We start from the raw sequence: 27,983 nt of genomic DNA on the forward strand, positions 1-27,983 counted from the left end.
CTTCTGGGGTGAAGAAGAATTCATGGGGTGAAGAACGGGTTTCATGCTGTAGTCAGGGGACGTGGTACTCTGAGCTGAATGTTTCCACGGCTCTCCCGCCAGGCCCTGGCTCCCCACAGCTGCTGAGACCCTCTTTAGAGGGCAGAGCACCCTAGGGGGATGAGCGTTAAGCATCCACCAGCGCCGACACTATTGTTTAGTCAGATGCACATGAACCTCGGGTGGACGGGGAAACAAAATCCAGGCTCGTGAGAGACAGCCACTTGGCGTGTGCAGCAAAGCTCCAGGCAAACGCATTGCAGATGGGAGCCAAGTTCAGTCCTTGAGGCCAGCACCCCCTTTTCTGTGTTGTGGGGAATCTGGATCCTAGACAGCAGAAGTTTGGCAACCTCGGGGACCCTACTGGACAGCACAGGGGCTGAAGTGGAAGGTTCCAGACGTGCTGTGATGACACCTGTCCCCTGCTGTGCCCCACAGGACTTCTAGCTCCTCCTCAGTTAACTCTGGGCAGCTTGTCTTTCAACCCTGGGTATGAGCTCCAGGCTCTGGGCTGTGTGTTTTGATCTTGCTTTTAGTTGTGGGGACAGATGGACAGAAGGAAACCTCTCGTCCCTGGAAACTCACAGGAAGCCCTGCTGCTCCCGTTGGTCCTGTCATCCCTGGGTCTCCTTTGCTGCCCTGAAAGAGAGAAAGATGCCATTGTGCACAGTGTGGTGGCTCCCTTCCTGTGACCGTTTCCTAAGTCCCTGTGGGAAATATCTCTTTGGACCCTTGCCAGAGCCCCAGGGAACTGACGTGTGTGTGAGGCAGAGTGTGCCCTGAGAACCCTTCCACTGTCTCTCCAGTACAGCCTGCTTCCTGGAAGGACGAGACAGTGGGGGAAGGAGAGCAGGCGGCCGAGCCAGAGAGGAGCTTTGATTCCTTCTCTGAAGTCCGTGCCATCATCATGGTGTGGCTAGTCCAGTCTCCCCAGGGGACCAATGATCTCAGAGAGGCTCACGGTCTATGTAGAAGCCACCCACTTCCCTACCACAAGTCTCTCCTGGTAAGGCAAAGGGCAGATGGGGAAAGGTGTGGGTAGAGACTACTGCAGATGCTCCGGAGGGGTGCAGCAGCGTGGAGTCTGCCCACTAGGGATGGCAGACCCCGGGTGTGTGGGAACCTTAATGGCTGAAGGGAACAGAGTCCTGCTCCCCGTCTCAGAACTGAGCTGATTCTGGTCACCCTCATCCTCTTACACACCCATTCTGTAAGGAATGGGTCGGACTTCAGAAATCGTGCGGCTTGGCCAAGGCCACGCAACACCAACAGTGGGAACCCTGCCCAATGCCCCGGCTTTCAGACTTACTGATGTCCTCTGGGGGCTTTTTAAATCTCGCAAGGCCTTCTTTCCTATCCTGTTTCTCTAAATGAGCCTAACAGAACCTGCATCCTTGGGAGACCGAACTGTGACAGGTGCCAAGGTACCAGAGGAGAGAGAGCTTTTCCATCTCACCTGTCTCCTCACGGCCATACGATAGTTCTCTTCTCCCCCAGGCTGCTACAGGGATAACCAGGAGTGATGGGCGGGAGCAGGGGTGAGGGCTGAGACCCTGGGGGATGGGTCCCACGTGCAGGGATGAACAAGCCGGGGCGCAACCCTGCTTCCTGGTTTCCCAAGATCGCAGTTCACTGGGCACTCACCCTCTCGCCCTTTGGTCCAGCTGGGCCTGGAACCCCAATTGGTCCTGGAGTACCCTGGGGAGGTGAAAGAAAGCAGAGGTAAGGGGCCAGGTGCTGGAAAGAGCCCTGAGGATCCCGCCCAGGACCTGAAGATGTGCAAAGCCTGAGTCCCCGTTTTCAGGATTGGCAAAGCCAAGCTTGTTCAAGGAGGCCACTGGACCTGGCCACGATCGATTTTAGATTGAAGGGCCTTGGCGGAGTGTTCCGCCCCCCTCCTCAGAGCCAGATTCATGGGATGAAAGCCTCTCACATCACAGCCAAGCTTGCCAAGGATGAAGACAGCAGGACAGTTGCTGGGTTTGCCACCAACAAGCACTGGGGAGGGGGTGACCCCACCCCAGGAGTGGGGACTTAGGGCCGGCGCCCCCTTGCTGTCACAGCTCCACATGCAGCAGGAGGGTCTTCATGCCACAGAGACCAATGCCGAGACACACTTAGAGGCAGGCGTGAGAGGGTCACCCAGCACCCCTCCCCCAACCTGCTGTGGACCCACAGATCCCCAGGCCTGAGGAACAGGCAAATAGTCATGAGTTAGTACCCTCCAATGTCAGAACCTCACTGGACTTCAGGAAGTGGGGGCAGATTCCCTCTTAACTTGGGGTCCCAGGGAGCTAGGGGGCACTTTAGTAGGCTGGGGGTTGCTTGGAGACAGAACTGGGCTAGCTATGGAATCGGCAACCATATCTCCCAGGTTCCCACCCACATCCCAACCAGACCAAGTTTCTATTCCACAGCCTCCTGTTTGTTGGCCTCAGGATTTGTGTCCTACTCAGACCAGACTGTGGGTCATGGGGCTGCCCTAGGAGAATGCTGTCTGATATTCTGAGTGTAGCTGGGGAAGGCATGGGCATGGGCATATGGAAGAATGCAGATTGGCTGCACATGGAACCGTAGAGCCAGGAGAAGTTCTTGGTGTCCTCCGTGCCATGTAGAGAAAGACAGTAGAGTGTGGATGACAGCTGCGGCTCCCCCAGAGCAGGACTGGAGGCAGGTTCTCTGCCTCCGTGTCCCACAGACTCCACAGAACTGGAAGGGCTCCCCAGACTGAACCAGGCTTCAATTCCTCCTCTGGAAATCTAGGTCAATTAGGGAGTCTGTTCCAAGGCCTCCTGGTATAAATATGCAAAAGCTGGACCTGACCCCCAACTATCAGCAAGACAGGACAGTCCATGGCTCTTTCATACAAGGAGATAGAGTTGGCATTCAGTAGGATGAGGCTCTGATGGGTTGCCTGGGCAACCTCCTACCTCTGAAGCTCTAGGCTCTGCCCCACAACCCCGCCTGAGTGTCTTGCACAACAGGACTCAGCTGGTTTTCTTCTCTCCCCACACGGCACTTAGTCAGCTAACCATAAGCCTTGACTCTAGGGTGATGGACCTTGGAAGGCTAAGAGGGACCTTCGCTGGCTAACCAGGCATAGCTGGCTAGCTACCAGTGGCTGGGCACATAGGCCTGGTATGGCTTCCAAGCTGGGAAGTTCTATGTCCTGATCCCCAAACCAATGCTGGCAAGTCCACAGAGCATTCTATACAGGTAAAGCACAGGGCCGTTTTCTGTGGCCCTTTGGGACTGTGTGTCTGCAGATGAAGACACTGAGAGCTCGCTTCTGGAACCAGGAGGAAAGGGGCAATGGGGGGGGGGTTCCACTTGCTCTATTAGAGACCCCTTGTGCTTGCAGGGTGGCGTGGGTACAACCGACAGTAAAAGGCATGGTTAAAACACCCACAGGACACTGAGCTAGACTGGCCTCTGAGACCCTACATGCTACTCCCATCCTGAACCTTCTACGTAGGCAGGGTGACTACATGTGACTGGGAGGCCCTCAGGGGCAGACAGAAGATGAACAGATTTCACAGTCTGACAATGACACAGCGTGAAGGTCACACACAGACACTTGTGTTTGCTGGGGACACAGCTCAAGCCCCAGGGTGGGGTTCTCAGGCTGGACTGGACATCAGGGTCACTGGTGCTTGAGTGACTTCTGCTGTCCCACGCTCCGCGTGTCTGGTGTCCTGGAGTGCACACTGTGGTCAAGGGGTCTGAAAGAGCCTTTCTGATGCAGGTGCGGAGAGGACTCCCTGGTGTCTACGGCGGGATGAAGCAGGAGCGCTATGGCAGCAGGGGTGGGGTGGGGAGCGAACACGGCCACAGCAGGAAAGACAAGAGGGATCCATAGGCCGGACAGGGACGGGCAGGGGAAGGGTGAAGGAGAAATGACACTCACCGGTGGCCCAGGCCTGCCGTCCAAACCTGAAGCTCCCTGGACGAAGGGCACAATTTGACCAAAAGGAAGGGAAGAAAGGGAGTGGGGGGAGAGAAAAAGGAGACAATGGGGAGGGAGGGGAGAGGTGAGTAAGCGTGACTGTGGACACACACAAGTGCCATCAACACAACGGGGATCAAGCTTGGGAGGACAGGGGGTGTGTTTACACGGACACCGACAAGAACACGGAGACACTGAGGGCCGTGGCTGGCTGCTGAGCTGGCGTGAACCCTGGGGACAGACGCTCCAACTCTCCATAGTTGTGTCCCCCTCTCTCCCTTCACCCTGCAGGAACCCCTTATCCCAGGGTGCTTTGGTGCTCAGAGAAGGGGACGCAGAAAGGCCATTCCTGGACATCCACGTGGATCCAGAGCTACGCTCCCCCCTCTCCAGGGCAGACTACATGGAGGGTTTCCTGGGAAGGGGGTGTGATCCCAGCTTCTCTTGCACCCCTATAGAGATAGGCCATTTGTACCTCCTGACCCTAGGAGCAATTGTGTGTGCCCCTCCCCCGTGTGTGCGTGTGTGTGTGTGTGTGTGTGTGTGTGTGTGTGTGTGTGTGTGTGTGTAGGTCGGAGGACAACTTCTGGGGGTTGACTTTCTCCTTTCACCATGTGGGTTCCAGAAACTGAACTCAGAGGAAGTGCTTTTTACCCACTTAACTCTCTCGCTGGCCCCAGCACTAGCCTTTAAACCTGAATAGAAAGCAGGGCTTAGTTCTGCTCCATCCGGGCAGGCAGAGGCAGCCCTTGGACAAGGATACTGACAATGGCTGACATTTCTCTGGAGCTTTACAGTCAGACACAAACTTGGTTCATTCACATATGTTCACACAAGTGGGTCCTTTTCCAGACAAAGGCTTTGGAGGCAGCTGCAGGGCCAGAGGTCTAAAGCTACCAATCTGTGGTTAAATGGGCCCTGAAGGTACCACTCATCCTGCATGCCCGGAGGCCTCTTTACTCCCTGCTGACCAACGAACAATGGCTTGGTGGGGATGGGGCCTTTTTGCTAGTGCCAGGCCCTGAAGTGGTCTCTGGAGTTGACAGGAGGGGACACCTAGCCAGCAAGCATGGAGTTCTTGAAAACAGTTTCTAACTGAGATTCAGACATGAGCCTCAGTCTCAGGGTGGTGAGGGGAGAGACCAGAAGATGGAGCGTAAGGAGCTGGTCCTGGGAAAGGGTATTTTGGTAGGATTTGTTCTCAGTGTTGGGCTGACCACTGACTGTGGGGCTGACTTTGGCCCCAACCTAGAGCTGAGGTTCCCAACTCTGGCTGTACATGTAGTGTCTTTCCTGGGGTTCTGTTTCCAACACAGATATCCAGGTTCCGCGCTGGCCCCATTACACCACTCTTCAAGAATGGGGACCCTGGGTCAAGCCATGCTTAGGAGACTCCCAGCAGACTCCACAGTGTACTGGCACCACTGGGAGCTAAACGGAAGTGGGGAAGCCAGCAGGATAGGCCTGGAGAGGCTGCTACCTGCCATCACTTGGCCACGGACATCCAGGGGGCAGTCTAGAAGCAGCCTGGAACACCCATGGGATATGCAGATGTAAAGCCGCCGCCAAGTGCTCTTGAGGGGTTTGGGTCAGAGGGCATAGGCCAAAACACAGAACCCTGGTGAGCCACTGGCATCACCCTTCTAGAGCTAGAAATGCTGCTCATCTGTTGCTCAGAATATTTATGGGGCAACTGCTTATACAATGCCAGGCATCCAGCTGTAAGATTCAAATGTGCTGGGCTCTCCTCCCTCCCAAGCCAATGTTGGCTGAGCTAAGAGACTATTCTCACGGACGCTCCACAGTGCCTCCCCCAAAGCCCTTGTGAACTACAGTCTATGAACAATCTTGCTGCTTCTTTTCTGTTTGTTTTTGTAGGTGTGAGCATGGAGACGCACCTACAGGTGTGGGCATGCGCGGTGCATGGATAGGTCAGGGGACAACCTCCAGGGTCATTCCTTAGGCACCTCCTCCTTTTGTTTACGACAGGGATTCTCATGGACCTGGAAGTTCTCTACAGAGCCCAGGTCAGCTGGCTGTGAGCTTCCAGAGATGTGGTTTCATATTGCTGGAGATTAGAGGCACGCACTGGTGCTGCTCAGTTTCTTTTCTTTTCTTTTCTTTCGTTCTTTCTTTCTTTCTTTCTTTCTTTCTTTCTTTCTTTCTTTCTTTCTTTTTTTTGAAACAGGATTTCTCTGTGTAGCCCTGGCTGTCCAAAACTCATTCTGCAGAGCAGGCTGGCCTCGAACTCAGAGATCCACCTGCTCTTCCCCTGGAGTACTAGGACTGAAGGCTTCACAAGGGTCCTAGGAGTCCGAATAAGGCCTCACACTTAGAAGGTAAGCACTTGAGTTAGTCATGGCTCCAGGCCTACTGTTGTAGTTTTCAAACTAAGGAAGGGATTTCTCTGTACATATGCTTCTACCAGAAACAGTTGGAGAAACAAACATTGAGGGGCTTCTTTGTCACTCAACTGGCACTGTCTTTGTTTACGTCCCCTGCTGGGTGGCTGGATTATAGGCATGGGGACCCCTAACTGAAGCCTGTCATGTTCACGGGGCTGTTGGCACTATGAAGGTGAACAACAGGTGATCTGTGGTTGAAGGGGTCAGGAGGGTGCTTCCGTGTAGACTTAAGTCATTCCAGACAGGGCTTCTGAAAGGGCAAGCGTCTGTCTGCTAAAGCCATCACTCTGCTGTGGTCTGTCAAGCGAATCAGCTCTTAAGCTCTTGCTACGCTAGTTGCACCAGCAAGCGGGAAACAGCGCCTTTGGCCTCTGCTGTGTGTTTGCTATAACTGCATTGGTTTCCCATGGTTCCTCTGCTGTTTACAGCTACCTGGGGTTAGGGACTGGCTTGGAGCTGGAGATGGAGGAAGGCCCCTGTAGCTTCAATGGATGAGAAGCCTTTGGCTCAGTCTAGGGTACTAACTCCATCTGTGACCTTAAGTGACATCAGTACAATAACATGATGACTTAATGAAGTCTCTTTTAGCTCTTGAAAAGCAGATTCAGAGAGTGACGCATGAGCCATCAGGCCACTGGGAGAGTGGGACAGAGACTCACTCAGCCTGATCTATACCTCCAGACCTGGGGTCTCCCTTGGGGCTATTTGGGATAGACAGAGAGAGAAGAGGGGAATAGCCATTGCCATAGAGCCCCAAGTCTTCTGTGCTTACCTACTCAGGGCACACCTTCATGGCTTCAAGTCAGGCCCCCAGCAGGCCTTGAGGCTGACCTCAGGCCATTCTGGTTCTCCATCAGGTTGTTCCTCAGATGTGGACCCTACCTCAGTTAGCTTCATATTGTTCCAGTACTAAGACTAGGCCTGGGAAAAGATGTTGAGGGTCCACATCTTTCCCCACTATGAAAAGGAAGAACCCAGCACACTGGGATGCTCAGAACTGGATGCAGAGCAGTATCCTCCCTGGTCCCTGCCCAGCAGTGAAGCCTCGGGGAGGGCTACCAAGGGCAGGCTTGTACTTATGGCTCCCTGGTACTTACAGGCAATCCCAGAGGCCCCGGTCTCCTTTTTCTCCCTGGGAACCCTTCTCTCCTTTGGAGCCATCCAGGCCTGCTTCTCCCTACAGGAAGGGGAGACAGAAGGCAACAGTGAAGGTAGGGGTCTGCCCCAGTCAGCCCAGTCTTGTGCTCTGGGGTCTTGGAGGCTAGGAGTGGCAGTCTTGCCCAACTTGAGGTGGAGGGAAGGGTCTGGGGAGATGGGGCAAGAGTCTGATCATTTGCTGAGCAAGTCACTCCATGGAGTTCAGGAGGTGGATGGGAAAATTCAGGCCACGTGTCAATGGTGGACGCTAGAGAGACTATAGGACTTCATTCTGCCCCAATGGTCTGGTTACGCCTCTGCGTGGTGCCATTTAGGGAGATGGATCAGCTAGGTCTTGGAAGCATGTCCCACCTATAGCATCTGCCATGTGGCCTTTTCTTACCTTTGGTCCAGGAACACCTTGGAGGCCCTGCATTGGGATGAAAACAAGAAGCATTAGAACTACATGTGTAGGTGACTATGCATGGCTTTGAGGTGAATAGTCTCAGGTCCCGGCTCTTAAGAGGTAGAGGGGAACTAGGAAGGCAATTTGAGTATGGGGCTTCCTCGGGGGTGGAGTCACAACCATCTGCCCAGTCAGGGACTGTTACAAAATCTCTCTGTGGCCTCCCACAGCTGACTCAGAGTCCACAAAGGGCAGAGGAGGCAGCTGTGAAGATGGAGTGAATTGAAGTACGTAAAACACTTAGTATGTGGGACTCGAGAACTTCTGTTAAATGGGGCCGACTATCAGTACTGTTGCTAGTACAATGGATGGTCCAGAATATAAGGAGCAGGATGGAACACCAAGAGGCACAGACCAACACCTGCTCACTTGAGGTGTTTGGGGGACCCTCTACCTGCATCCAACTGTACTGATTTTAATGGGTCACTTTCTTAAAAATGATCTTGCTAACCTAACAGGAAGGAGAAAAGAGCAAGAATAGACATCTGCTAGAAAAGGGTTAAATAAATGTCGGGCAAAGCAATGACAGAGCGAGTCTGTGGCTTCCATGCCAGCCAACCAGGCAGTGCCTGGGCTTCCTGGTGTGTGTCACTGGGGTGACACATTTAAGATGGGAGGGAAGAGGGGTGGGGAGGGTTTGTGGAAGTGACCCAAGGCTGAGTTGAGTTCAGTACTGCCAAGGGAGGGGATACCAGAGAGACAACCACAAAGGCTGACATGCTACCGAGTCCTTGACACTTACCGGAGGTCCTGGAGGCCCCTCTGGCCCTGGTGGCCCGGGAACCTATAAGCCAAAAAGGGAAGCTCCGTTATGCTCTATTACGGTCCTGGTCCAGCTAAGGTCACGGGAGGATAGGAAAGCCACTGAAGGTCAGGCCAATACACAGCCTTCCTAAAGGAGACTTACAACAGGAACCCAGGGCAAACTGTTAGTTGCACAAAGAGCTGGTCCAAAACCATTTTCAAGAAACGTCTCCATAACCCTGGTCCTCCAGGTTGCCCTGAAACACCACTTAGCTAGCAGTAGATTGGTGCCATGTTATGCATGGCAACCACTACCCAGGGAAAAAAAGAGAGCCTTGTCTTCTAGGTAGGGCATGATCTCCAATTTGCCCAGACTCCATCTCCTGCTATCTTCAACTCTGGCCTCTTGATATTCATGTGTTCCTGGACCTTGTAGACATGTGAGTTTGAGATCCCTGGTTTATAGGAGCAGACACTGGTTATCTGAAGCCAGGGAAGGCTGAGACACCACTGGAGAATCATTCTTCAAACCTAGCTCTGCCCCAGGTTTGTCATGGGTGGCCGGGGACAGTTGGTTGTATTTCTTTTGAGGGCAGAGGCAGCGAGAGAGATTCAGACTGGACAGGAAAACACCAGCATCTCTGGGACTGGGGTGTTTCTGCTCAGTGGCAATTTCCTTGTGAAGGATACCGCCTTGAAAAGTTTCCTGTGCTTGGCTTGATGGTTAGCTTTGCCAACTTGTCACAACCCGGGAGAGTCTCAGGGATTATTCACTTTGGGTTGACCTGTGGCCGTGTCTGTGGTAAATTAATAACTGATGGATGTGGGAAGAGCCAGCCCACTGCGGGCAGCACCATTCCCTAGGCTGGGGCTACCTGAACGGCATGCGTGGAGAAATGAAGCTGAGGGAGTGAGCAAGCAAGCATGGATCCATTTCTGTCTGTTCTTGACAATGGACATGATGGGACCAGCTGATTTAAGCTTCCACTACCCTGACTTCCCTGCAATCATGTACCATATCTGGGACGGTCGGCTAACTAAACCCTTTCTCCCCAAGGCGCTTTCTTTTTAGGGTATTTTATCACAGCAGCAGAAATGAAACTGGGACACTCAAGATGGGGCTGTAGCTTAGTGGTAGAGCATTTGGCTAGCACGTGGGAAGCTCTAGACACACACACACACACATACACTTATTGGTCTTATTATAAATAATGTATGGATCTGAGTATAAGAATGCTCGTAAAAACCCAAATCTCACTGAGCATGATGCATTCGGGAGGCAGAGGCAGGCATGTCTCTGTGAGTTCGAGGCCAACCTGGTCTACAGAGTGAGTTCCAGGCCAGCCATGGCTACACAGAGAAACCCTGTCTTGAAAAACAACAAAAAAGTTTGAAAGTAACACACTTATTAAATAGTTTATAAATGAAAGAGAACTGAAAGGAGGAAAAATAATACATTCCCATCATAGCAACTGAGAAGACTGCTAATATTTTGTCCAGTATCTTCCCTACCTGCCTGGACATAACAGCTATAGTTGTATATGTTTATGTGCTTACAAGGATACATAAATATAATTTGGTTTTCTAGTCTTTTGTAGTTGATATGAAACAGATTTTTCTATTTTGGGGTGTGTTCCCCTTCCCTGATGACACATTGGCCCTTGATCAGGAGACCAACTGTCTCCCTGGACAGGGCCGAGAGTGGCGGTTGGCACAGAAAGTACCTCAACCATGGACGAAGCTAGTACTGCTAGCTCATTAGCCTAAGGATTTTAATTCTTTCCATCTTGTTAGAAACACGGTCTGTTTTCAATTTTGGCTTGAAATACTTCTGGAAGGAACTTTTGTGTGTATAATGCTTTTCCAGAATTTAGGATTAGCTTCTTTAGGGTGCAATTCATTCTTAAATAAGGAACAGCAGTAGCTTACTTGCGTCCGTCTCACTAAACTCAGATGGGGCTGGTGACATTAAAGATGACAGGCCAGCGGACCTTGTGGGGGACCGTGAAGCTTGGTGGTCTCTGGCTTTGCTCTTGGGAGGCTTCTGGACTGCCCAGACCTTCCTACCAAACTCTCTCCCATCCCCAAGATCTCTGCTGCCTCCCCTGTACAAACATGCACAGCGCTCACCATCTTCAGCAAAGCCCGTTTCCAGACTGATTTCTTGTTCTGTATCCTTCCTCTCTGCTTCTCAGAGAGTCTTACTTCTCAGGAAAGCATTCATCTGAAACTCTGTGACTACGTCCAACTTGGCTGTTCAGAACTTGCTCGAATGGTTCAATCTCTGTGGCATAGCCAGGCGGTTCTATTTACTTTCCTGTGCCTAGTGGAGCCTCAGGATCTTCTCTGGGCACTGCGGGAACTGGTCAGTATATGACCAGGGCTGCCTTGGAGCTCAGCACCTGACAGTTGCCCAGCTTCCGGCCTTCTCCCGTTAGAGACGCTAAGCAGCTTGGAGAAAAACTGGTATTTCTAGTGAGGCTCTTGTCAGGTGTTACACAGAAAGAAGAGCAGGGTTGACCTACCTCTGCTCCTGGGTCACCTTTCTCTCCAGCTTCTCCTTTCTCTCCCTGTGGGCACAAAAACATCCCAGTGTGAGAGCTGCTAGCCAGGAATATGGCCACCGGCCCACCCTCACTTCTGTCATAAGCTACAAGGCTAGGCGGCTCCTGGGGAGGTGTACTGGTAGCCAGCCCACAGGACCAAGGACCAAGACGGCAATCGTCATCTTTAAGGGTCTGAGACTTCAGAGGTGGGAGCAGGGCTGGTCCTGTGTGTGGTTCCTGTGGCAGACACACTGCAGGGTGGAACTGTGGCTTGCTTTTCAGTCTTGGAAGAGGGAACGTGGCCTCATGATGCCTGACACCCCTGTGACTATTTTACACACCACCACATACATGTATTATACATAGGAAAATGTAACACATGCTAAGACATGTTATAGATATGTACACACACATAGACACAAGTGTGCACATGGCTCTGTCTTGGTAGTTCTAGATTCTAGAAAAGTCGTCCTGCTGACCTTCAAGAAATAAGCCATTGTGAGGTGAACTGTCAGCCACGGGAGAGCCACGTGGGTGGGAACTGTAGGTGGCATGCAGGAACTGGGGGACTCAGTCCTACTATGGGAAGGGATCAGATCGTGTCAACAGCTAGTGGCTGGGAAGAGGACTACAGGCTCCGGGTAAGAACAAAGATAGTCAATGATGTGACTGCAGCCTTGGAGACCCTGGTTGGGGAACTCAACGATGACAGGCCTCGGCTCCGGAGCCGCAGAACAGACACACTGACAGAGCCGTACCATTGTCAAAGCTGCTGTTTGTGATGTCTTAGGGCACACTGATAGACAGTGAACAGAGCTCAGCTCCCTGAGCCTCGGGGGAGCCAGTGGGGGAGGCGGACCGAGAAGAGACCACATCAAGTCCAGGAGCTCAGCTTCCATCTTGGAAGTCAGCATGCTGAGAAGCTGTGAGTCCTCTACCTACCTGCCTGGCCCTGCTGGGTAGACGTTCACCTTCAGGGTCCACTGAGTCACACCTGACCTCTGAGGCTCTTTTACTTTTTTTGTGTACATGTATGGGTGTGTGAGGCAGGTTGTGCAACCTCGAATGTCTCCTAGGTGCCTGCCTTGTTTGTTTGCTTCCCTCGCCCCCACTTTTGGGGGACCCGGGGCTCAACGATTAAGCTAGGCTGACTGTCCTGTACACCCCAGGGACTTGCCTGTGTCTTTCTAGTTCTAAGAGCAGAATTCCATGTCTGAGTTCAGCACCCTTAGGCTAAGTAGTGCCTGAAGACAGAAGCTACCACATTGTGTACTGAAGAAGCTAAAACTCTGTTTGGACCCAATCGGGACTCCAAGCCAGCTGACAGGCCTAGGCTAATATAGCTTGGCATGGTGACAGACACTCTTAAGTGGCTGGCCCGGTGAGGAGCCCCTTGTTCATGCACCCTCATCTGCAGCTGCCTGTAGACACCCTTGACACCCGGTCCTCTCGCCTTACTGTGAATCCTGGGAGCCCGATGGGCCCAGGTAATCCTGTTGCTCCGGGCCTCCCTTCGTCACCTGGTTCTCCTTTCTCCCCAGTTGGGCCGTCTAGACCCTACAGATCGACAAAGATCTCTGTCAGTGAAGCTCAGAGCCATCATGCTGAGCAAACGTGCCCATCTGTGGCATGCATACATGCGTGATTCCCTTCCTCCAAGGGTGGGTGGCCAGGGGTGGTGCCATTTCACGGATGGTACTACCGAGGCCCAGAGAAAGCTCCTCAGCTAAGTCAGCAGCCTAGCTGGACTGGGCGTTGGGAGGGGGGGGTCCTTTCCCATTCATGCAAACTCCGATGTACGGCTTCCACATGCTTCTGGAGAAGCAGGCTCACAGCCCTGCCTGTGTCTTTTTCAACAGTCCATGGGGGTTCCAGCAAAGGCGTTGTTATTCCCATCTTAGAGATGGAAAACTGAAGCTCTGCAAGGTTCAGTGACTTCTCCCAAAGACACAGATGAGGTTGGTACAGGACTCAGGTCTCCTGCGTGGGGACACTGATACCAGGATACCAGCCTTCATAAGTGAGCAGCAGTAAAGTAAATCTTGGTTCTCTGAACTCGGGAGCAGCTGGCAGCATGCAGAGCCCATGTCAGGCTGGAGGTGGTGCATGCAGGGTGCTAGCTGTCCAGACACTTACCTGGGGGCCTGCTTGTCCTGTCTCCCCTTTCTCCCCAGGGCTCCCTGGGGGTCCGGTCTCTCCCTTCATTCCCGGAGGCCCATCTTTTCCTGGGGGTCCCTGAGGGCCAGCGGGCCCCATATCTCCTGGTTTTCCTCGAGGTCCCTATAGAAATATTAACGGCACTTCTTAGGGATATTAATGGAGAAAGGAGGGAGGGAGAGATCAGAAAAGGCTTGGTGGTCAAAGGCTGGGGTCACTGGCACTGAGTGGGAACTCATAGAGATCCCCAGGCTGGCTCTTCCTGACCCTCCTAACTTTCCCTGGTTGGGCCTGCTCCTGAGCCCTCCTGCCCACACTCCCTGGGTGAGAACCACTTGCAGAATTCTTGCTGTAGACAGTGTTGTTTACCTTATCCCCATCATGTCCTGGAGGGCCTGGCAGTCCAATCTCCCCCTGCAGCAGGGGCAACAGAAACGGTTTAGAGTAAAGACACTAATGCTCACCTCCTTGGTACCCTGCCTCTGCCCCCATAGCGCCTGGAAGGCACACCTTTGATTGCCTTGGTGTCACAGATCAGGATCCCAGAGTATGGTGGTGGGGGGAACTGATTATCCCGTGACTCATGTCTTAGCCACAGTGTCACACGGCTGTCTCTGAGAGCCCTGGTTACCTTAGCCCAACCCTCCTGTCCTCACTGTCTACAGGAGGTTCCTATCCACTTCACAGCAATCTCTGACCCTTCCTCGTTTAGGTTGGGATCTGGGAGGAAGTGGTAACATGATGTGGGAAGGAGCAGAGGAGAGAGGCTGCTAATTCTGCTGGATGCATCTGTAGTGACTTCCTGGAGAAGGGTACCTGGAGGAGGTCAGGCTCTCAGAGGCAGAGAGAAAACACAAGGTTTCTTCCAGAAAAGCCACCAAAAGGGTTGGCAGAGGATGAGAATAATGGCAAAGGCACTGAGTGAGGGAGGTTGAGAGCCGGAAAGGGGTAACCTGGGTCTGGTGGCTGCCACCAGGGCTATGTTCCAGGTCCCACTGTATCTGAGGGCTTCTCTGAAGCACAAGACCAAAGGCTAACTACCAGGGAAGAATGGCAGAGCTTGAGGCTGGGAGTGAGGGAAATGGAATGAGTGGTAGGGCCTAAGGTACAGAGAGGAATGACAGGCAAGTGTGGTGGTCCTGGGAAGATAGGAGAATCACAGAACATGCCCCCCCACACCTTCCCAGTCCCCACCTCTCCAGTACTCACCCCTCAACAGGGCAAGTCTTACCCTTTGACCTGGACTCCCTGGAGGTCCAGGTGGGCCTGTTTGTCCAGGAAGACCAGGAGGACCCTAGAAAGGAAAGCTAGAACTTTATAGCAGAAGGGGTGGCTGTCACCAGAGGGCTCTATGTAACATTTCCTCAGGGGTGTGTGTGTGTGTGTGTGTATACTCATGCATGCACACACAAGCTATAGCACAAATGTGGAGGTCAGAGGACAACCTTCTGGGAGCTGGTTCTCTTTTTTTTTCCCCTTGATGATATTCAGGTCACCAGGTATGTGCAGTAAACAGCTTCACATGCTGAGCTATCTCCCGGGCCCAATGCTTGGCTTTTTATGTGGGTTCTAGGGATCAAACTTGGGTCTTCATGTTCAAAAGTCCAGCAAGCATGTTATCAACTGAGCTATCCCCCCTACCTCTAGTGGCCTTTTAAAATAATATATTTTAATGTTCCCATATGAAGTTCATTGGTTCTGGAACGTTATGGTTTGTATCAGTGTCCAGGGATGAGGTGTCCCTGGAAATAGAATTTGTCTGATACAAGGTCTTATCAGTGGCTCCAGCTGGGTCAGAATTCACTTCATAGACCAGGCTGGCCCTGAACTTGGGGGTGACGCTCCTGTCTCTGCCTCCTGAGTCCTAGGTCTACAGGTGTGAGTCACCTTGTGTGTCATCCTGCTGCATAGTTTCCAAATATTAGAGGAACAGAGACTCCCACACTTCTGGAACCTTGGGGCCCCTTTCCTTCTCCACCGTGGAGGCTGGAGTTGGTGACAGTTGTCATAACTACAAATGTTTCCCTCGAGCCTGCCGCTGGTTGGCACATGTGGAACCCAGCATGGAATTGCAGGGTTTTTCCAGGCACAGATACTGAAACTGCATAGACAGCTGCTACTCATTTTCCAGAGAGAGAGAGAGAGAGAGAGAGAGAGAGAGAGAGAGAGAGAGAGAGAGAGAAACTATGCCCCAGAGATGGTAAATACCATCCAGAGTCCACATCACATTGTGCCTGTGTGAACCATTGTGTAGATGAGGAACTGTCACCACCAATAGCCCTGATAGAGGGACACACAGTTCCCTCCCCTTTCCAGGCTTGTTGCACTGTCTGCCTGGCATGACCCAGAAGCTCAGTTCATGCCTTCTGGAGGTCAGAACTCTAGACTGTCCTCTCCATGCCCAACCCAGCGCCTGAGGGAAAACCAGGGAGGAGTGCGTGCGACTTACCATCAAGGCCAGTGTCCTGATCTCCTGAAAAAAAAAAACACAGGCCAATCAGCTGGAGGACAACAGGCTCCAGCTGCCAGCCCTCCTCTGCAGTCAAGTCCCTCTGAAGGCACGGGGCGGAGAAGACCTCACAGCTGGGCTCTTGGGGCTGTGCCACCCCCACACATCCCAAAGGGTTGTCATTTGGATGGAAAACATCCAGATGGGGGCTCTCAAAAGCTCAATGCTGTCCTGGGTGGACTAGACCTGCTTACTGTGTGGGGTGTGAGCTCTTAACTGAAGGCGAGAAGGACATAGCACTCATTTTCTTAATTCCTGCAGGGGCTTCACCTATTCTTTCCTTTCCTCCCAGAACCCAGAGCAGAGGCTGGCAAAGCACTTCCTTAAAGCTCAGCAGGCAGCTGACCTGTTGGACCTGACAAAGACTCCTACACCTCCACACAGCTTCAAACACTGGAGCTCCGGAACTGCCTGGTCCCCATTAAAGACGGGGTGTGGGGGCTGCCAGTCTAGTGGGCTGAAATGTGCTAAAAACCCTTCAGCACATGGGACAGCTCTTCCACTTACTGCCACCATGAGCCAGCCATGAGTGAATGTGCCAAGACAGGGGCACCTATTTAAAAGACGGGGGCTCATGAACTTGAAACAGGACGAAACTGCTGGAAAACTGTGTTTCAGACAGGCAATGGCAGCTCCTACCAGGTGAAGGGGGTGCTCACAAGCCATGAGCCCCCAGAGCACCGAGGGGTGGCATTTTATGGGAAGAAGGGGATTCCCAATGGCTCTTTGCTCCGCCAGAGCCAAGTTTAACCAGCTGGACTAAGACCTCCACTAGGACTTGGAGATCGCCAGCCTCTAGAGTGGAGCCCACTCACCTGAAGCGCCTCATTGATGTTTCCATTGTAATCCACCATCTCTCCCTTCCCGGGTTCACCCTTGGCACCCTAGAAGGCAGAGGAGGGCTCGGTCAGAGCCTGGAACAGGAGGGGCCTGAGAGCCTGCAGCCTATGGTGGCGGTCCCTGTAGCTGCCTGGACACGGGGTGGCACAGAGCATCTGGGGCTGTTTGCCGGGGTGCTCAAGGCCTTGTGGAAGAAACGAGCAGTGTGTGCTTGAGCTTAAACTACACAGACCCAGAGATGGATGGGTCTAGCCACCATGGCTAAGCAGACCTCCCTCCTAGGGACAGCGCACGGTTCCCTTCCCAGCTCTCCACGAGCTCAGGGTCAAGTCCCTTCGTGCTACAATTCCAGGTAGACGAACATACCTTGGGGCCAGCTGGTCCCTGCACCCCAGCTGCTCCTGGCTGCCCCTGTGGCAGACAAATGAGTGAGGTGGTTGGTAAGGGCTGAAGGTGCGAACATTGATGTCCTCAAGTGAGCTACACTTCAGGGGTCACAGAGGGGCCAGGCAGACCATTCATCTCGGATTAAACCAACAGGACAAACCTGTATGCTTCAGTGCTGGCTCTGCCCCCTTCCAGAAACATCCCTAACGTTGCCCACACTTTCTTCCTCCGAGTTTGAGTTACCTGGGATCCTACTTCTTTTGCACTTAATGATATCCCTTCTTTTCTGCCCTGTTGTTAGAGATTCTCCTCTGTCCCTTTGGCCACCTTTTTTCCAGTTCCCTAAACCAGTCACAACCTTGGCAGTGGGTTTTTAGCTCTTTGCTTCCTCTGACTTCCATTCTGCACTGGTTGCAGGGGCTCATTTTCTGGTGTCCAGTGATGGCCTCAATGAGCCCATGTGACATTTTTAGGGACCACTCTCCCTGGGACAGAGGGAACCACAGGGTGAAACACAGAGTCCAGGGATGCCACCGCTAGAGGGATACTGATGTCCTAGGGTGGGCTAGGGGCTGGGGGCTGTTCCTAATGGAAATAGGACCAAGTGACATGGAATAGATAGAACAGTGGTGTCAAGTGAAGGACAAATCACACATCTAGTTTTCCCGTGACCTTTGAAGGCAAAACACAAAGTCAACGATAAAGAGAACTTGAATGCTGCCCCTTTGAGGAACTGTCCTCTGTGTGCCTCCAATCTCAGCATTTTGGTTATCATGGGCCTGTGAAAGAGGCAGGGAGAGCCAGAGAGGAAGGAGTTCTCCATCTAGATCTATGGCTTGGGAAGCTACTATAAGCCAGGGTTCAGACTCGTTCCCCAGCTGAAATGTTCCATTCTCCAGGTAGGCTTTTGCACGCCCATTGTCTCAGAGGTTGCTTCTCTGAGGTTCCAGTCACAAGATGGTATCAGGAACCATTGCTGGCTAGCCCAGGGTCAGCACTGGGGTCAAGTCAGACTAGTGATGGTTGGATTCCTGCGTTGTGTTTGAACACCCCTAGCCATCCTCATCGTGTTGTTCCTGATTGTGGGGGACTCTACCTTGTCTCCTTGCTGTCCTGGAGGTCCAGCCTGGCCATCCACACCAGCTTCTCCCTGGGAAGCAGAGAAAGAAGGTAAGGACACACTGTGCAGCCAGGTCAGACACTGGAGAGCCATAGGTCTGTTGGAAAGACTATACCAGGACTATACCAGGTCCTGCCTGCCTGGGCAACAGAAGGGGACACAAAGGCCTTGGGAATCAGTGTAGAGAACCCCGTGAGTTCAGGATGGGCTGTGTCGGGAGAGACATGAAGGCAGAGGCCACTCCAGCACTTCTTTTAGTGGCCCTGGAAAGTGGACCAGAGTTTGGGGACACAGCTTTCTAACTCTCCTCCCTTTATATCAGAAGACATAGACACGGTGGCCAGGCATCCCCAAGTCCCCATTGAGACCCAAACTGTGACAACCTCATGGCCTGTGACCCTAGGTTCAAGAGCATGGGGTGGTGGTGCTGCCGCCTCTGGCAAGGTCACAGCTCCTGCTGAGTTAGGCTGGAACGTTTCTCTAGGATGCTGGGAAGGCAGCAACCTCACGTGCTTAACACCTTGCCCTCCTTGTTCTATCTACCTGCTCCTCTTTGGGGCTCCACATCTCTATTGACACAGATGCCAGCAAAGACTCACCTTTGGCCCAGGGGGCCCAGGGAGCCCTGGGGGGCCAGGCTCCCCTCTGCCTCCTCCAATGGCATTGCCTGCATCACCTTTTTCTCCCTGGGGAGGGGGAGGGGGAGAGGGAGGAGGAGAGGGAGACTGAGAACAGCTTCTTCAGGATGTCTGGGGAGGCAGTGCCCTACCGTCTTAGAGCACTGCTCCCCTAGCCCTTCTTGTTTTGTTTTCAAGACAGGTTTCTCTGTGTAGCTCTGGCTATTCTGGAACTCGCTTTGTAGACCAGGCTGGCCTCGCACTCACAGAGATACACCTGCCTCTGCCTCCCTTGTGGCCCCCTGGCTCTTGTCTATCAGCCCCTCCTTGGCCTCTGCTTCCTGTTGGACCTCCATCCTGACTTATTCTTTCCTAATGCTCTTCGTACGGGCAATGGCCGACACCCCTGCTCTGTTCCCATGTGAGCCTGGCTCTTAGAACTCTCAGGATGGAACAGAAATCCTGGGCACAGTACACAGTTGAGTCCCCCTCTCCTGGGAGCCCCTGGAAGGGAGAGGAGAGCAGTTTGGAAAGTCAGAGCTTGGGAATTCCCCCTTGTATCCACTTTACTGTTGCCTTTATGTCTGCTCCCTTGTCCCCGTCCCCCCCCCCCACTGGCCCGTCTTTTCTGTCTGCCTTCTCTTGCCTCTAGACAGAACCCATAGGCCAGAATGTCCTTTTTGAGAAGCTTGTGTTGTGGACTAAATTGTGTTCCAGCAAAGTTTGGTGTTGAAGTCCTAACCTCTAGTACTTCAGAAAATGACCTGTTTGGGAAATTGGGTAACTGAGGATCAGTTAAGATCAAATATGAAGGGGATCACACTGGAGGAGATAGGACCCCATTTTCCCATGACATCATAGGATGGGGAAGTCTGCAGACAGACAGACAGACACACAGCTGATTCGTGAAAATGGAAGTAGATGAGGTGAGGCTTCTGCAAACTGTCCTAAATCACTCAAGAGCAAAAGGCTTCAGAACGTACTCCCCCCCCCCCCCCATCTGCCCTTGGACTCCTGCCTCCAGCGCTGAGAGGCTGGAAGTTCTGCTGTTGATTTGTTTGGTCTGTGGGTCGTTGATTCACCATTCCCTGCTTCAGCTCTGTTCAGCGTTGAAGAACTAAGCTATCTGTCCCCACGGCACAAACTGCTGAGCCTGGTAGGGTTACTGGAATCCAAGCTTCATTTCATAGGTGGAGCCAGTCTGCCTCGAGACAGGTGACTTAGGACGGCCCCTTTCTGAGCTAACCGGCAGAGCCAGTCTCCTCCAGGTCTCGCGTGGCCCACCTGTTAGGGTACCGTCTTCACTTTGCCTCCACAGCCTCCACAGTGTCTGTATGACCCAGCACTGTGTCGTAACAAAATACCAGGCCTGGGTGGCTGAGATAGCAGAGGTCTAATCTCTTATCATGCCCAACTGCCATCTGGGTGCCTGTGTGAGGGAGAAGGGACATGCTCTCCTAGCTGTCTTCTGTCTGTTCTCACTTGGCAAAGAGGAAAACTATCTTCTTCTGATAAGTCTACCGGTGCCATCAGGTTAGGGTCCCATCCTTGTGACCTCATTTAACCTTTATTATCCCCTAAAAGCCCTATCTTCTAGTGCAGACACCTTGGGGCTCTGGGCTTCAGCATATGAATTGGGGTGGGGTGGCGTAGTTCACTCCAGAGCAGTGCCCAATGGAAATGCCACCCCACCAACAACCAGCAGGGAGTTGATGCAGGTTGGCATTAGAATTCTTGTCTCAACAGTGCAGAGTGTGGTAATGCCATTCCTGTATACAAGAACATGATCTGGGGACTCTAGGGCCACAACCTTAATGATCTTTCCAGCCGGAGCCAGCAAAGATGGCACACTGAGACTGTAGGTGTCATCTCCCGGCAGCTTGCCCTTGGGTACAGACTGCTTGGTGACAGGGTATGGAGGCAGGAAAGGAGGTAGAGAGCCAGGCAGAAGCCTAGTAAGGACGACTGGGAGTGGGGAAAAGGAAGGTCTGACTAGCTCCCCACTGCCCAACCTTGTCTGGGCTGCCCCTGGGGTGGGTTTTAGCCTGGCACTCCCAATAGCTAGAGCGAAAGAGACATCCTATCTACAGAAATGCCTGGCAACAAGATGACGAGGTAGGGTCCTTGTCCCCTGGCCTTTCACTGGTAGCCAAGGACTTCTGGAAGGGTTTGTGTCCCCAGGTTGGCTGGTCCATGGCACATCCCTTTCTTCCACATCATGCCTACTCAGCACAGTAGCTACAGGGTGGAGCCCATGGGGCTGGTGTCCCCTGAGGCATTCTGTCCTACCCTCTGTCCCTTCTTTCCCAGTGCATCTGGGGCCCTAGCTTCCTTGCATCTCTCTCAGTGATAAGAGAAAGCCACTGATAAAAGGTCATGGTGGTGAGGGGAGGATGGGGTGGAATCAGATACCAGGGTTTCCAGACAACTATCCCCAGGTTCCCTGTAAACAAGAGGTGTTCAGATAAATATATGGGGACTGCATACCGCATTGGCTTTTCAGGATTTCCCAGAGCACATTGAGCAGCCAGGCCTCCTGCTTGCCAGATAAGCACACATCCACTATCCCTAGCCTTCTTTTATCCTTCTCTTGACCAAATGTCTTGCCAAGTTGAGTGTGCTTGATTTGAGTTTGGGACTTTCCTGCCTCAGCCTCCCATGGAGGCAAAATTCTAGCCTGTGCACCTGGCCTGACTCCATGGAAGATTTTTTTTTTAACACAATGATTTTCAAGTTAGTTGGATATTTCTGTCATGCTACATGAACATGTTATTGTTCCAGATATGATGAGACACCAGGTAAAGTGCGGGGGGGACAGTATATCATGGCCTCCTGGCCCTTCCCCTTCCCCCAGCAGCTGCCACGCATGCAGGCGGGGCTAGGAAAGAGGAGATTCCTTGCAGTCTGCTCACATACACCCTGGCTGGACTTCAGGGGGGCAGAAGCAAATTGGTGGTCCCTGTCGGCCTCACCCCGCAGTCAATCTCATTTTTCTATGCCCCGCAGGATTCCCTTTTCGTCAGTACCTTGGCTCCTGGAGTCCCAGGCTCGCCCTGTGTGGAAACAAAGAAGTCCCAGTGAAGAGAGAGAGAGTCAAAGGGGGAACAAGGGCTCTCTGCTTGGAGGGAGGGGCACTTCCTCTGCTCAGGGGAAACTACAGGACAAAGGCCTTCTGGGAGGCTGTTCCCAAGGGTCTCATTTTCCCCTAGATCAGTGGTTCTCAACCTTCCTAATGCTTCATCCCTTTAATGCAGTTCGTCATGTTGTGGTGACCCCCAACCATAAAGTTATTTTTGTTGCTACTTCACAACTGCAATTTTGCTACTGTTATGAATCATAATGTTTATCTCTGTTTCCTGATGGTCTTAGGCAACCCCTGTGAAAGGGTCATATGACCCACAAAGGGGTTATTATCCATGGGTTGAGAATTGCCAAGGACACAGTCAATAAGACAAAATGGCAGTCAAGTGAATGGGAAAGAATCTTCACCAACCCCACATCAAACAGAGGACTGATCTCCAAAATATATAAAGAATTCAAAAAACTAGGTAACAAAATACCAAATAATTCAACTGAAAAATGGGGTAGAGATCTAAACAGAGAATTCTCAACAGAAGAATCTCAAATGGCCAAAAGACAACACTCAACATCCTTAGCCATCAGGGGACTGCAAATCAAAATGACTCTGAGATACCATCTTACACTAGTCAGAATGGCTAAGATCAAAAATACTGATGACAGTTTATGCTGGAGAGGATGTGGAGTGAGGGCAACACTCCTCCATTGCTGGTGGGGGTACAAACTTGTACAGCCACTTTGGAAAATCAAAGTAGTTTCTCAGAAAATTGGAATCAACCTACTTCAAGACCCAGGAATACCACTCTTGGGCATATACCCAGAGTATGCACACTCATACCACAAGGACATTTGATCAACTATGTTCATAGCAGCATTATTTGTAATAGCCAGAACCTGAAAACAACCTAGATACCCCTCAACTGAAAAACGAGTAAAGAAAATGTGGTACATTTACACAGTGGAGTACTACTCAGTGGTAAAAAAACAACATCTTGAAATTTGCAGGCAAACAGATGGAACTAGAAAAAAAATCATCCTGAGTGAGGTAACCCAGATCAAGAAGGACAAACACGGTATGTACTCAGTCATAAGTGGATATTAGGTATAAAGCAAAGGATAACCAGCCTATAGTCCATGGCTCTAGAGAAGCTAGGTAACAAGGAGAATTCTAAGAGAGACATATATGGATCCCCTTGGTAAGGGGAAATAGACAAAAACTCCTGAGAAAATTGGGGGTGTCTGTGGAGGGGGGAAGGGAGGGCAGAAGGGGAGGGGAAGAGGAGAAGGGAAGAGGGAGGGGAACATGAGGGAATGGGATGGCTGACATGGGGGAAGGACAGAGAGGGAGAGCAAGGAAAGAGGTATCTTCATTGAGGGAGTCATTATGGATCTAGCAAGAAACCTGGCACTAGGGAAATTCCCAGGGATTGACAAGGATGACCCCAGCTAAGACTCTAAGCAATAGTGGAGAGAATACCTGAACTGGCCTTTCCTTGTAATCAGATTGATTACTACCTTGTCAACATAGAAACTTCATCTGTCAAGTGATGGACGCAGATGCAGAGATCCACAGTTAGCACTGGACTGAGCTCCCAGAGTCCAGTCAAAGAGAGGGAAGAGTGATAATATGAGCAAAGGGGTCAAGACCATGATGGGGATACCCACAGAAACAACTGACCTGAGGTAATGGTAGCTCATTGACTCCAGACTGTGTGAGGGAACTTGCATAGGATCAAACTAGGCCCTCTGAATGTGGGTGACCGTTGTGTGGCTGGGGCAGTCTGTAGGGCCACTGGCATTAAAGGGATGAAGCATTAAGGGTTCAGGAAAAAGACGTTGGCTCTTCTCTCGTAGACTTTGGAAGCCCGTGGAAGCTGGTTCTGAGTTTGGGAAAGACCTGGCTTCTCTCAGTGCCAGACTAAGGAGGCCCTGAATGGAGGCTGGAGACCTGGCTGAAACCGTTTTTCTCCCCTGGGTCCCGCTGCAATGCCGCTGAGCCCCTGTGCCGCAGCTCTGTGGTCTCATGATACTCTGCCCCTAATACATAGAGCGACAGTGTCTACCAACCTTCAATCCGGCCACGGCGATCCCAGGAGCCCCCTGGTAGAGAAAAAAAAATAGGCATGAGGGTCTCTGAGTTCAGAGGCAGCTGGCCAAGCCGCTCTGCCTGGCCTTCCAGCCTGCGCGTTTCTGCTGACTGACAACCAGCAATGCCCTAATGTGGGAGAATGTGACAAACTGAGCTTGGCACCCCAAGAACGCACTTGAGGATGGAATATGGGCTGTCGATCTGCCGAACTACTGGACTTCACTGGAATGTACAGTGGGGACAGAGAAGCTTGGGCTCGTAGGTCCCCGTGGACAAAGGGTGGTGACTACCAAGCAACACCATAGGAAGGCACTGGTTTCGCCAAAGCAGAGTGCACCCTTCTGTATAAGTGGGGCTACTGCCACTCACAGCTCTCTAGACCTCGGCCCTCAAGAACCGGGAGCAAACCCCACTCCTTCCTTTGTGTGTTGTGTATGTGTGTATGCACATGTGTTTGGAGGGATATACCCCATGTAAACACGTGTGGAGGCCAGCGGTCAATGCCAGGTTCTTCCTCTATTGCTCTCTACCTTAGTTTTTGAGGCAGGCTCTCTCACTGAACCTGGCGCTCACTGGCTGTCTAGACCGGCTGGTCAGCAAGCTCACAGGACCCTCCTGTTCCCTCTTCCCAGTGCCTTATAGGCATGCACCACTCTATTTATGTGTAGTTGTACAGGCTGGTCCTGAACTCCTGATCCTCCTATCTCCACCTTCCAAGTGCTGGATCACAGGTGTGTACCACTACATCTGGTTTGCGAAATTCATTTTCATATTTCCCCAAGGCCACATACTTTGAGGTGACAATGTTGTTCAAAGTTCCACTTAGAAAAGCCCAAGAGGGGTTGGAGAGATGGCTCAGAGGTTTAGTGCACTGGCTGCTCTTCCAGAGGTCCTAAGTTCAATTCCCAGCAACCACAAGGTGGCTCACAACCATCTGTAATGAGATCTAGTGCCCTCTTCTGGTGTGCAGATAGAACACTATATACATCATCATCATGCCCAAGAGGAGGATGTTGGGATTCTTGTTTTCTTTGGATCTCAGGACCATACTAGAACTGATAACTGAGAAGGGTATTTATGAACCATAAAGTCTAGGAGGCAACCAGAGCCACATCACATTAGCCTCACTCATGTTAGGAAAGAAAGATATAGGAAGGGGGGTGGTTGAGGGAGTGCAGATCCCGTGTTCCCAACAGGTTGTGAGAAGAAAGGGATCCAAGAAGGAACTAAGGTTCCCAGAGTTTTGGAGAGGAATATGCACAGGGAGGGATGGGTACCTTGGCTCCATGCTTGCCGGGCATTCCCGGCATGCCCCGTTCTCCCTGGAAAGAGAAACCACGAGAAAAGGATTAGACTCAGCATTATGGCCCACAAGCTTGAGCATCCAACCCCCATGGGTTCAGGGGACCCTGCCATGGCAGCAACCACATGGGCCACTTCCCTCAGTTCCGTGACACCATCTTGCAGGAAGACTCGAGTCATAGGTGTAGAGGAGAAAGAGAGAGACGAAGAGGAGGATGGGGGTTGAAATTAACAAGAACAGAGAGAGAGAGAGAGAGAGAGAGAGAGAGAGAGAGAGAGGGAGAGAGAGAGAGAGAGAGAGAGAGATTAAACCTAGTCAGGGAGATGCCCTCGAACTAGATCTGCAGCTGAGGATGCTTCTGCCTCAATGATGCTGGGCCTGGAGTCAGCCTGTGGCAAGAGCAGCCATGTGGCTACTTACCTTCCACAGACCTTTCCATCCCCAGCAGGTTTGCTAACATGGTGCCCACTGCTGGGTCAGACATGTGCTTCTACTTTTACCCAGGGCCTCCTCTTCCCAAGCTCTTGGGGCTTGTGAGCTATCGTTCATTTTTTCCAAGCCCCTGTCTGATATTGTCTGGCGACACGCATGCTGCAGCTTTTCTAGGGTTCGTGGGCAGAGCTGTGCCATCTCAGCTCTGTCCCTCTTTACTTTCAAGGTCTTCCTCTCTCCCGCAACCATCAGATGTGCAGGAGCTGGGGGCACCAAGAAGGCACTCACACCATCATGAAACGGGTCAGATGACAGCCAGTGACAAAGGGGGGGCTAAAAAAGGGGAGTCAAGACTTCAATCCAACTGTCTAGGGGATAGCTCTTGTCTCACGCTCTGAACCCCACACGGCACCCCAGTATGAAGATGCAGCAGGGCTCTGCCAGCCTGCTGTTGCTGGGGAAAGGGAAATCCAGAGCCCAGACGCAGACTCCCACTGGGGCTCCCCCCTGGCCTGTACTGCTTCATCTGCTCGGACTCTCACAGGACTGCCCTCCCTTCTCCAACAGAGGCGAGAGCGACTCCCACTCTTCCTCCACGCCAGACCCTCCCTACTGGTGTCTCCAAGCCTCCCAGCACATGAGCTAGATAATGAGGCTTCTAACTTCCCGGTCTCCACTGCCCACAGATAAAAGGCATGGGGGCTCCTGGGCTGCTGAGCCCGGTACTCTGAAGTCTGTGTCCATCCTTGTTTCCTGATGAAGATAAACCACTGTGATCCTGAAAGTACCATCCACTTGCATGGCCTCACAACTCTCTGCTGCTTCCTCAGTTCAAAGGCATATTTAGGACTCTGTGAGACCCTTTACTGTCCCCATGTCCTAGTTCTGGGTCCTCACATTGTATCTTCTACCCCTAACACTGGACTGAACCTGGAGCTTCATGTATGCTAGGCAATCGTTTTACTGTTAAACTCTACTCCCATGAGATGTCTTTACCTTTAATTTCGAGACACAGTCTCACTAAGCTGTGCAGGCTGGCCTTGAGTTCACTTTGTCACCTAGGTAGGATTGTGAGCCTCCTGCCTCGGCTTCCTGATGATTCGGGGTCACAGACTAGTGTCACCACGCCCAGCTTGCTGTGCACTCGACATCTGTACACACGTTCCTGCCCATCTGGGACAGATACTGTACTGCATTCATCATCTTCAAGCTAAGTGCCTGAATTCTACAGAAGCCCCCAACCTTTATGTCCAAACACCAAATAAATCCTCTTCCACCCTGACCTGCTCAGGGTGCCCGAGGGGGTCTACATGGGCAAGTCTGCTCTGTGGCCAGCAGAGGGTGCAGGAGGACCTTCTCTGAACTTTGCCATCTTGGCCACAGTGGTCTTAAAGGCCCCTCGGTGTCCTCGGTGGCACTCATTTCTAGAGGATCAGGTCCCCTGATAAGATTCCAATGGGCTCCACCACTCTGACTTAGCCAGGAGGAGTCCCTCCCTAGTCCTGTGGTTCTTAACCTGTGGGTGGCAACACACTTTGGGGGTTGCATATCAGATCTTTACATTATGATCCATAACAGTAGCAAAATTACAAAGTAGCGACAAAGTAACTTTATGGTGGGGGAGGGGGTGTCACCATAATGTAAAGAACTGTATTAAAGGGTCGCAGCATTAGGAAGGTTGAAAACCACTGTCCTAGATAGAGTCCCTTTGTGTGTGCAGGGATGTTGGAGGACTATCACCTTGGGAAGGCCTGGCTGCTCAGAAGCCCCCGTCTGGTTTATTCCTGAACTCTCTGCAAGGTCTCTGAGATCCTTCCCACCTCCTGTGTGTGACTCTGGTCTAGGTGTCAGCGTGACTGGGTTTTTTTTTTTTATCTCTGAGTCCACGCTTCTTTTTTGCACAGTGAGATCAAAGTGGATCTATTTTCCCCCTGCTCTGCCCCAGCCCCACCCTGGCTGCTTGCATGGCTCTGGGGAAGGAGGTCAGTTAGAGCTGGGGAGGAGAGGTCTGGTCCACGGTTCCAGAAAAAGGAACTTAGCTTTGGATAGAAGTCTAGAAGTGGGTATTGGTGGGGTTCCACTGTCCCTTCCTGTGCCTCCAAGATGGCCAAGGATGGTTCAACTGGGGAGAGACAGCCTGCTGCTGAGGGCAGCTGAGAAGCCATGCA

The 27,983-nt window shown here is 52.1% G+C and overlaps 1 protein-coding gene across 1 annotated transcript in view; it reads right to left on the minus strand.

Annotated features, from left to right (window-relative positions):
- Col13a1 (collagen type XIII alpha 1 chain) overlaps nucleotides 1–27,983 on the minus strand; it is a 133,815-nt gene that overhangs the window by 11,207 nt on the left and 94,625 nt on the right. The window contains 19 exon segments of the mRNA XM_038343290.1: nucleotides 625–678; nucleotides 1,684–1,737; nucleotides 7,488–7,507; nucleotides 7,510–7,567; nucleotides 7,931–7,957; nucleotides 8,736–8,777; nucleotides 11,263–11,307; nucleotides 12,742–12,840; nucleotides 13,420–13,563; nucleotides 13,810–13,854; nucleotides 14,672–14,734; nucleotides 15,890–15,913; nucleotides 16,765–16,833; nucleotides 17,156–17,200; nucleotides 18,273–18,326; nucleotides 18,896–18,982; nucleotides 21,940–21,966; nucleotides 24,059–24,091; nucleotides 25,358–25,402. Coding sequence (XP_038199218.1) covers nucleotides 625–678; nucleotides 1,684–1,737; nucleotides 7,488–7,507; nucleotides 7,510–7,567; nucleotides 7,931–7,957; nucleotides 8,736–8,777; nucleotides 11,263–11,307; nucleotides 12,742–12,840; nucleotides 13,420–13,563; nucleotides 13,810–13,854; nucleotides 14,672–14,734; nucleotides 15,890–15,913; nucleotides 16,765–16,833; nucleotides 17,156–17,200; nucleotides 18,273–18,326; nucleotides 18,896–18,982; nucleotides 21,940–21,966; nucleotides 24,059–24,091; nucleotides 25,358–25,402 — 1,035 coding nt within the window.

This window comes from Arvicola amphibius, chromosome 9, assembly GCF_903992535.2.
Source record: "Arvicola amphibius chromosome 9, mArvAmp1.2, whole genome shotgun sequence".
NCBI lineage: Eukaryota > Metazoa > Chordata > Mammalia > Rodentia > Cricetidae > Arvicola > Arvicola amphibius.